This window comes from Bombus flavifrons, chromosome 13 (genome assembly GCF_040668555.2).
Source record: "Bombus flavifrons isolate JBK064 chromosome 13, iyBomFlav1_principal, whole genome shotgun sequence".
Classification (NCBI taxonomy): domain Eukaryota; kingdom Metazoa; phylum Arthropoda; class Insecta; order Hymenoptera; family Apidae; genus Bombus; species Bombus flavifrons.
The window spans coordinates 7,749,670-7,760,451 of NC_138454.1; the positions used below are offsets into that span (position 1 = coordinate 7,749,670).

Here is a 10,782-nt window from a genome sequence, read left to right on the forward strand (position 1 = left end):
GTTCTCTTTACCGACCGAGAAGTTCGCTTCCTCTTTGCAGCTTCGGCTGCGGAATGGCGGCAAAAACGAATTAACATTCGATCGTGCAATTTGAATTCCAATCTTCTTCCCTTAGTTTTTTCGATTGATTCATCGGTTCGAATAATACGTTAGATACATGACATAAGGACAAATGAATCGTTTACATTGAAAATATATTTTCATTTCATATGAATTTCACATGAATGATATACATACATAAAATGTAATTTCTGTAACTTTTAACATATACATTAATATGCAAAGTACTGAAAACTTCTGCAACAATAACAACATCGACGATGTTATACACGTTGCAAATTAACAGTTTCATAAAATCGTTCCTATATATAAACACGATCTTTTTTACGTAACGAGAACGGCACTTTCTCTCCAACGATATATTTTTCACGAGTACTGCAATCAATTCTGTACGAAAACTATAACAATGTACCACGTTGCGTTGTTATTGATGTTGTTTATCTTAACAGCAACGACAAATTCATTGCTGAGTAACAATTTTGATATCGATCGCTCATAATCACGTAGCTCATAAATCAAGTAGTCGATCGATGCCTTCCAATGGACGACAATGCATCACGAATACAGCAAATTATTTTCTAAGATTAAAAAGCTATTATCACTCGATGTAACGAAGCAATGGTAGATCCTATAACATACATTTGGAATATTGCTTCTTGATAAATATACATATACATGTATGATCAACACTTCGCGCGTGGACATTGTAATAGTATTAATTATATAGCAAAGTATATTTCACGCGTAGCATATAGAAACTGATTAGAAAATATATGTTTAACTCTGTATAAAATAATATTATTAAATAATTTCCTGTATGAATCCATACATGATAAAAATATACGACATAATAGTAGATCAAAGGAAAAGGCGTATTTAATGCCATACGTTTGCCAAAATTGTATTCGTACTAGTACACTGCTTGATTTTTAATGTATTTCTACAATAAATATAATTTTTCCTTCCTCAAATGCTTTTATCACTTACAATAGAGAAATCAATATTATGCTAATCTGATAATGAAAATTGCATCCAGGTACAAGGTATGCATCCTATTATTAAATGGAATGATTGAATAATTACAAACACAAATTTCATTAAACAAATTAAACAGTCTATAAAGAGAAGACTTGTTTCCCATTTTAATTATACATACTTGTTTGCAGAAATCGTAACATACCTATAACTTTGATCATATATTGTTTAATCAAATTTTTATTTTTCATCATTTCTGTAATAGTATGCATAAATCTAATTATTAGTATTAGTAGTAGTATTATAATTATTATATAATTAGTATATTTGCATAACCTGTACCTAGTTTAAATGTTTGGAGAATCATAATGAATGTCTAGAGACAAATTAGGTTTCGGGATAAAGCACCTCGTATAATTGTTTGTAAGAAACTATAATATAAATAATTAGGAATGCAACAAAAGAAAAAAAGAAACGACTAGGAACAACATTGACAATTATCGACAATGTTTTAACGAATTACTATTGTTTAAATGAATACGCAGTTTAGAGCAATTCCTCAAAATTGTCAATCTGTATATTAGATTATTAATATAATTTCACACTACACACACTAATGAAAAATTTGATATAGACCAAAAAGTGTTAAAAATTTTCGACTATATATCGATCAGATGAAAATGTAATTCAGCTTAATTTTGTACTTCAAAATGTAAAATTTCTTACGACTTCACGTGATATAATGTATTTTTTAATAATCATATTTTGTTCATTTAAAACAAAAATAATTTATTTATAGTCACTGCGTTAAACGTGTAATGAAACAGTAAGATTACTTTTTGTAATGAATTTGATTAAAAATCCAAATCTATTGATTAGTGCTTTGGTCGTTTGTAAATATGATTGCACTAAATAAGATTAAAAAATATACTATTTTCTACCATTTGCTGAATAAGTTATGGAGTTACTTTTTCTCTGTTGGAAGAGTACTTGCAAGTATATATATTTATATATATATATTTTTTTCCAGTTATATAGATATCCTATTTTGGTGTTGCAGAATATTTCACGAATCCAGGATTTTCTTATGCAAGAAGTAAATTGTAATATGTAGAAACGTAATTGTTTTTATCATCAAATAAACGGATTTTAAAATGATTTCATAGTCGTAAAAATAGGCTCTGGATATTATACTTTTACATTGAAATAAGACAGTAGTTTTCTGTTATGCCTTACGATTTGATTAATTTTGTTATTTGTAGATAAATATATCTGGAAGTTCACTGAAGAAGTGCAGAAATATCCCAAATCTTAATAAGACGATCTTGACCGATAGTTAATAATCGTCGCCTAGGAGCATCAAGATCCATTCCAACGACATTATGCTTTGCGTCATGGAACGATGCTAGAGATGTTTGGCTATGTAACAGATGCATAATATCATTTAAACATTCACCTTGTTTGTCAATCTTAGTGATAAATCTAATCTCATTGTCCCTACTTACTTCGCAGCTTTAAGTTGTATATGACACTGATCGCACACTCTAACTTCAAATTCAAAACCCATTGCTGGTATTGGTATTCGTTGAGATGTACATCGTGCGCATAATGCACGACCACAATGACGGCAATGGTGCTGTCTTAGACCTAATTGTCGTTGATCCATCATAGCTTTAATATTCCAAAAGAATGGTCTTCCACAAGCCTATATTTATCATAATATTTATATATATAAGAAAATGTTGTTTAATGTAGGATCATAATTAGCATAAAAAACCAAACTGGTTGTAGCATTAAATTTCAGAATCAAGTTAATTATAATTTTACAATTACATACTTGGCACGTATCGGATTCTATCCAGGCTGCAGTTTCTTTTCTATTTGCCGCCATATCCCAGCATACTATTACACCATCTTCTCCTCCAGATAACAACACACGCTCTGCGCTTGCATAGCACAGTGCAGTTACTTTGTTGCTGTAAAATATGTTTAGTTGTGATTGCAAAATATGTAAACTGGAAACTAATTTAGGAAGAATTTCTTAGTAGACTGAATAGCTTACTGATGTCCTTGGAGTTCATAGGCTGTACCTTGCCGGCCTCCAATATCCCATACTATGATACTTTGATCAAAACTTCCAGAAAACAAAAGCTGCTTTTCAAAATCCCATGCTAATGTATGAATGCTTCCTGTATGTGCCTTTAAAGTAGTAATTAGTGTAACACCATTAGTATCTAATTTCAACATTGCTATTTGTCCAGAATAATCACCAACAAAGGCATGTTTTGATTGCGCGTCAAATCTGAATAAGTTAAGGAGATGTGTGTAGTTTTAAAGAGAACTTCTTTCAATGTAACATACATATCTAATAATTAAGAAATCTGTTAGAAATTATTTTTCACAAAAGGATACTGCAGAGCGGTGTACCATGCATCAGTTTGATATGATCCTAATTTTTGTCCTGTTTCTGAACAATGTAATTGAAACATCTTATCTCGACCTATACTTAAAACCCATTCGCAATTTGATGCAAATATAACACCTGTAACTCTCGCTTGATGTGCAGCATATTCACGCATGGCAGTCATTTGATTATAATCTTGCTCCAAAATGAATTCCTGAAAATAATGAAAGTGCATTGAAATAAAGAAAGAAATTGATAATTTTCCATAAAAAACTCTTTTAATACATACATTTATAGTTCCATTCTCCAAACCAACAAATAATTGTCTAGTTTGTACACAATAATGCATTGATGTTGCACCAGCAGCCATATATTGACAGACACTTGGCCAATATTGGCCAGAATCTCGTTTCAACCAAACTCTAACAGTTCTGTAAAAGACATTTCCTTAAGAACATGAATAGCTGAAGAAGACAAATTTTCGACTAATTATTGTAACGAACAATTAAGAAATTCAATTTTAATATTACAATTCGAATATAATACTCATCTACCTGTCATCGCAAACACTAATTACACCATCTTCCCGCGGTATAATGATAGCCGCATTAACATCGTCATTACATCCTTCTAATTTTGATAAAAGTATAGGTTTTCGGCTTGTGCTGAATTTATCATGATTCACTCCCGGTGCGGGCTTTATCTCTGCTGCCATTTCAATCTTTAAAACGTAATATTTGAAGCAGACTTGTCATTTGACAGTTGTCAGACTTCAATGATAATCAGAGCTTATATGCGTTATGAAGACGGAAAGTCGGATTTTTTAACAGATTGTGGAGAACCTATCGGCGCTATTCGTGTTATTCCTCGTAAATTTTTCTTTCCTTCCTTTTCGAGTTCCTCTTTATCGACTGTTGCAACTTTCGTGGAAGTTTCTATTTGCGTGCATTATGTAATAGAAATGTATGCACACACGATTTATGTTAAGAATGTAAACAAAAAATGATGATCAATTGATTTCGCTAACAGGACCATTTTCTATAGCAGAGCTTTGTTACCAACTTCCTTGCAGACACAGCAAATCAATTATTTTTCGGATTACATTCTTTTTATTAAATAATTATGTTGCGAGGCGATAATTTTCCAATGTTTTTACAAAAATAATTCTCAAATAATTCTTTTAATAACCAGTGCCTGATTACTTAAAGTTCTTATTGATATTTATCGGCTTCTATTGTTGGTAAGCGTTATTTCATAGACAAGATGCAGCCATAGACGAGGTAAATACAGAATGGACGTGACACGCAATGCTTTTTCACGCCCTATGTTTTGGTGGACTCTTGAATCCGTTACCATTCTTGTATCACATGCAACTGTATCAATTAATATATAGTATAGAACTGGCACAGATAAGTATTTACTGGTTTGACTAATTATTAAAACCATCGTTGCAGAAAATAATCTTAGCATGTGTTACAAAATAAAGATTTTATAATTTATACAGCAATTAATAACGAAGTAAACGATGATAATAAATTATTTTCAATTCAAGAAATTTCTTTTTTTATTATAGTTTCGCTATCAATTCTTAAGGACTATCTTAAATCGCTAATTATTAATCATTTTTAAGAATGACATTTATTTTTAATAAAGACATTCATAAAACTGCTTCGTTCTCTTCCATTTATTGAAATATTTAAATTATTCAAATATATTTATTAATAATAGTATGAATAATTAAATAATATACCGTTATAGCATTTTCACTTATAAAATCAAGGACATAATTTTATTACTGTTAATGGACATTGCCTTAAAAATATGTTTCCTATTCATTAATTTCATCAATTTGACAGTTTGAATTGATTAAATTAGCGCGCGCTTGTACACAGGAAAATCTAATGCTCCTATTGGCGCAATATATTGCAAAATCAAATCAGGCGTCTCTATTGGTGAAAAATATTGTAAAGTCAAATTGAGCATTTCTATTGGTCAAGAATGTTGCATCGCTCGTAATTTGAGGAGAATGCTTGGCGCGGGGTGGCATTCTCTGTTGAAATCTGTGGAGTGAGAATTCGTCGCATTAGCCCGTAATTATTAGTACTTTCATTCCAATTTTATCTTTATTTCTACACTTCTACCTGCTTCATTTAAATAGTACGTTCTTATTTAATCACTTATTAATCATCATTTGAGTAAGATTAAGTAGTTTTCCAAAACTTTTTCTGTATTTTTCTCGTTGACTGCATATCTGACGGTTATTGTCATCGATAGCTCATATTATCGACCTTTGGAATAGAATTTGGATTCTATTATTGGTTTATTTTATTATAATTTGTTCTAATATTATAAATTATTGGTTTTGTCATATGTTTATTTGAAATTGTTGGTTTCCTACTGTACAGATTATTGGTACGTGATCGAAAGAATGGGGATTTACGGAATAATGGACACCACAGGTGATTAATAATCAATTCGTTGATTTTTCATGCAGATTTGGTAATGATTGAGCTATTATAACAAAGCAAATGTATGTATATGCTTATTTTCCCTTTTTGTTGGATCAATGGTAATTAATATTTGTTACATAATTGTTACACAGCTTACGATTAATATATAATAACATTATTTTATAAATAGTCGCATAATTTTTTAAAAATGTTAAAATGAAAGAAAAAGAGGTTATAGAAATCATTTTTTTAATTAATGTTTTCATATCAATATGTAGCAAATTATACGAATCATTTAATTGTTATTAGAAGATGATCTATCGCGAACTTATTACGTTTGTACATATTTATACGAGAATATCAGTTTATTATTTCCTCCATATTTCATACTCCACCATATATGAAAACCATATTTCAAACTCTGATGACAAACATTCACAATTGAATTCTTCTTGTAGAGTAGGTTTTATATTTTAGAATATTAATAAATATTTGGAAATATGTTAGAAAATATTTTGCAATCGATAAACAGTGTTTGAAATACTGCACGTATATATAAGCTTCCAGAAACGGCGATATCTCCAAAACAAACTCTCAACCCCCCCCCCCCCCTCTGTTTCTCCTTGCTAATACAATCTGTTTTCAGAGAATGTTTGTATCCGCGCGCAATGCGATCGGTAGTCAGTGTTTGCTGCGTAATAACATTTGTGTTTTCTAGAGCACAATAGCTCTTAATAATTATAAATTTAATTACAATAGTTATACGCGAAATTAGAGTCAGTGTGTTCGCCGATTGTTAATTACGGACGAGTTAATAGCCCTTTTTTTTTCTCTTTTTTATTCATTATTTTAAACATTCGCTTTCGGTAGTAGAGTCGCAGGTTTTGCAAGAGAATACAACTTCTTCTGGGACTTGAGAATGTAAGTATTTCTATGTATTGTATTCTAAATTATTTTATTATTCGTATTTTGAATGAACTATTATCAATTTTTATTGACATAATATTTTTATATTTTTACATTTGACACAATATCAAAATCGTAATATTGAAATACACAATAAAAATGTTTATTATGTTTAAAAAAATGATTAAATTGTCATCATTTTTAGTTTAAACATTGTAATTTTAGCGTTCGAATTTTTATAATAATTAGATTTTAACAGAATTTCGATTTTTGTTGTTATTAAAATTTCAAGTTTGAATAGAATTTTATTTTTCATTGCCTTTAAGCTTTTTAAATAATAAATAGTGTATTTTTAAGAATAAATTACAATATTTTACTTTGTTTTGTCTCAGGTATTTCACAACGTCCAGCTTTTCTTGTGTTTTTGGAAGGATGCAGTGGTGCTTGAAAACTAAGCATGTAAGAATCTGTGCATATCGTATTCCAATTAATTTTATTCTTTGTATTTTGCTTTAATTATTATTGATTAAAAAAATAAGGTCTAACCTTAAACTTTAATATCAAAATTCCACTTGTTGTAATAATTAGAGTTTACTAGCAATTTAATTTTTTTATTATTATTAGTTCAAAGTTTTCATAAACTGTTTCATATAATAGTTCATATTTTATTTAAAGGTTTATCATTCCTTCCTCTTCTGCGTGTTTGCTGAAAAGGACCTAGTGGTGCTTCAAAAGCCAAGAATGTATGTAATTTTGTAAACTGTACTTAATTTTATTCCTTGTTATCTAAATTTGTCATTCTTGAATTGAATATTGGCATTATAATTTTAATAGAGATCAATATTCCACTATTTCAAATTTTTCAAATAATTAACATTTTCCTTAAGAACAAATTATAATATCCTATGTTCTGTTACAGTTTTCTTTTATGGCATTATATGGCCCCTCCTTGATGATGATCCACACCGTGACTTTCCCTGATCTGCTACAGCATCGATGACCTCGTCCTTCACATCATCTCGTAAGCCGCATGTATTTTTGTTCCTCCGGTCACTCAATCATGTCGTAGGACGAAAGGTCCAAATCGACACGGGTGATTGGTTGTAATTTACGTAGAATTTTTTGCGAGTACAGTGACCGCGGATATTTATTATATGCGTGAGTAGTAACATTTCTATTATGTATTATTTATTAGTTCAGGATAGGTCTTCTTGCACATCGCGTTTTTTTTTATATCAGTTACATGATACTGACAAATTTTATATTAATAATATCGATAATGGTACTAACTGATACAAACGATATATTAACAATTCATTTGAATTTTGTGATTGAGGATATGTTCACTATAGTTACTTTTGAAGTTGGAATGTGTATTTACTGAGAATTAAAATGACTTAAGTAAATATTTCGCAGTAATGAAGTCGGATACCCTCCGACTTCGTTGCGTAAAAAATTGCTATTATTGCATATCTAATGATAATGATAATAATAAGTTTTTATTTCTCCTGTTTTCTGTTGACATTATTATTTATTATGTTTGGATATTGATTTAAAATATAAATATGGAGATATTAAAGTTCAATCCTGCCGTCAAAAATGTATTGAATTTTATGTGCAAGAAGAAATTTCGCGACAGGTAAATTTTAGAGTCAAAGCAACAAGTTTTGAATACTGTTTTCATACTTTCGAATATGTGCTTTGACGAAGGAATTACCTGAGGTTGTTTGCATTAATATTTAACTTTGAGTCAAGTATTAAATAAATTTCTTATTCAGTGTCAGTTTGCCTTCTTTGTAATGTAATTTCAATAATTCATAGTGTCAATTATTTGAACGAATCATTGTATTGCATTGATGCTATTTGTGCTGTTTACTGTAAATAAATTCAATATTGACATTTTGGTAATTTATTAAATTAATAAAGTAGAGTATAGAGTGTTAGTAATTGAGATAAAATATGAAAATGCAAAATGAAAAAAGATTAGCCCGCTAAAGACGAAATAGATGCACTAATAGATTCTTTTTAGTCAGGATTTTCAGATTTTATCTTTTCCGTGTTCATTGCCAGGACCCCACTCACGTGTCCAGGTGCTACTTGGGTGAGAGAAAGGCAATGGGTACGATGATCACTGATTTTATAATAATTTGTAAGCGACTGACGATGCGTTAGTGTATCGTGCACGACGTACTTTCCACATAGTGTGTGTGGTTAGGCTGTGGAATTGCGTCGTTTTAGTATTTATTCCATTTGCTATAAATTTATATAATAAAACATAAATTCATACAAATATCATTTCAATTACAACCTGTTATTAAAAAGATTCGTTATTAAATACGGCGAATCACAGGTATTAGTATTATTAATTTTCTTGTTAAATTATAATATATGGTACCAAATTTCGTACCATCTATAATTTCTTTGACAAATAGATACTTTCTTTGAATTATGAATATTTTTAATTAAAACTGAGATCTACTTTTATTGTGTTGTACGCAATGGTCGCTAGCCTTCGTCAGTCGATTTCAGGAAAATGGTACGTAATATTAGAGTGTGCATGTTGTGTGCCAAACTCGGGTGTCGGAGGCGTCCCGGGACGTTCTCTCTAGTGTAGGCCCTTGCGCCCGAGTGTTATATGTGAGAATCGTGGAGTGAGTGTGTTGGTGTGCCTGTTCTGCCATTTTTAAATATAGGGCTAGGTAGGATAGGTAGCATACTTTCTGGCGTGCCTGTTCAGTATAAGTAGGTAGGGCCGGGCAGGTTGGCACAGTCTCTGGTCGGGTAGGCGCGTTTTCGCGTGTCCAACCTGTTTCAGGAAATTTCATTCGAAAAATCGACGGTGAAGCTGGCACGAATGGAACATGCCATCGTCTCTGACTTCGCCCATCGATTTTTTGATTTTCGCGGTCGCGATCGCGATTGGGTTTCGACACGAACGTTAATATTGCTCGAGCATGCACATGTGAACGGACAGCGATCTCTATATGATCGTTGTTCATCCATGTGTATTTGGATCAGCTTTCGCGATTTATGTTTTTATTTCACCTTTGTACGTTATTTTTTGGTTTGCGATTTAGAAAGTCTCGAGCTTAGATGTAAGTTTCAGCGGGCATCGCGCCCGAAGAAAGAAGAGGCTAGAGCCGAAGAGGCCCGGCAAATTGCCATGCAAGAGGGCAACTACTAATGGCTTTTCATCTTCTGGATCATCCAGAGGATGGAAAGTCATTCTCGTTACTACTTTGTCACTGTACTCGCTTTTAGTATTTGTAGTAGTATTAGTTGTGATTTGTTTGTTTGCCGATGTACATGTCGGCCCATCGTCATATTGGGCTAATCGCGGTTTTTCAATTAGAGTTGCGAGTAATTAATTACGGTTTGAATTACAGTAGCGAATCTAAATTTCGCGCTAACAATTAGAGTTGCGAAAAAGTACTCACTTCGGTTTGGATTAGTGTTGCGATGAAAAGACGATCTCGTTTGCTTTACTGTTACGAAGTATAAGATGTCGCGATTGTACTCAATATTTTCTATTGTTAATAATTATTAGAATTTATTAAAAAGTAGAATCTGAATTTGTTGCGGTTTGTTTTATCTCAAGTTGAGGTAAAATGACGTTAATTTTAAATTAATTTCGTAGTGCTGCGATTTGTGGTCATCGCGCATAGTTGAAATAGTTAGTTACTGAAGTTCTCTGCGGATAAATGGGGAAAATACTGTTCTGAATCCATGATTCCTTTCGAAATACTTTTTTTGAAACTCTGGTCTTTGATCTTTTCGCTACACGTGATTGTGCTTTCAATTGTTCGTTATAGAGTCTCTTTCGTTTTCTCTTTTATTTCTACCTTCTTTACACCTACTCTGGACCCATAACTCGATGGGATTAATCAATCAAGTGTATAGGTGTAAAAGAAAAAGTATATATGTATTTAGTATATTGAAATAATAATACAATTATTATTATACACGTATATATATATATATATATAT

The 10,782-nt window shown here is 31.2% G+C and overlaps 1 protein-coding gene across 1 annotated transcript; it reads right to left on the bottom strand.

Moving 5' to 3' along the window:
* Nucleotides 1-177: 177 nt before the first annotated feature.
* Nucleotides 178-4,515, bottom strand: Wdfy2 (WD repeat and FYVE domain containing 2). The gene is made up of 7 exons (XM_069125944.1): nt 3,994-4,515; nt 3,729-3,870; nt 3,448-3,653; nt 3,098-3,337; nt 2,873-3,011; nt 2,541-2,740; nt 178-2,454 (listed from the first exon to the last, which is right to left on the bottom strand). The coding sequence occupies exons 1-7, from the start codon at nt 4,152-4,154 to the stop codon at nt 2,316-2,318; spliced, it is 1,227 nt and encodes a 408-aa protein (XP_068982045.1). The 5' UTR covers nt 4,155-4,515; the 3' UTR covers nt 178-2,315.
* Nucleotides 4,516-10,782: the final 6,267 nt, after the last annotated feature.

Bases quoted from the DNA above. Each gene is read 5' to 3' on its own strand.
- Wdfy2 (XM_069125944.1), bottom strand. From the start codon at position 4,154: ATGGCAGCAGAGATAAAGCCCGCACCGGGAGTGAATCATGATAAATTC. The intron at 3,338-3,447 runs GTATCCTTTTGT...TAACTTATTCAG, and splicing joins GCATGGTACACCGCTCTGCA to ATTTGACGCGCAATCAAAAC. The intron at 2,455-2,540 runs GTAAGTAGGGAC...TCTGTTACATAG, and splicing joins ATACAACTTAAAGCTGCGAA to CCAAACATCTCTAGCATCGT.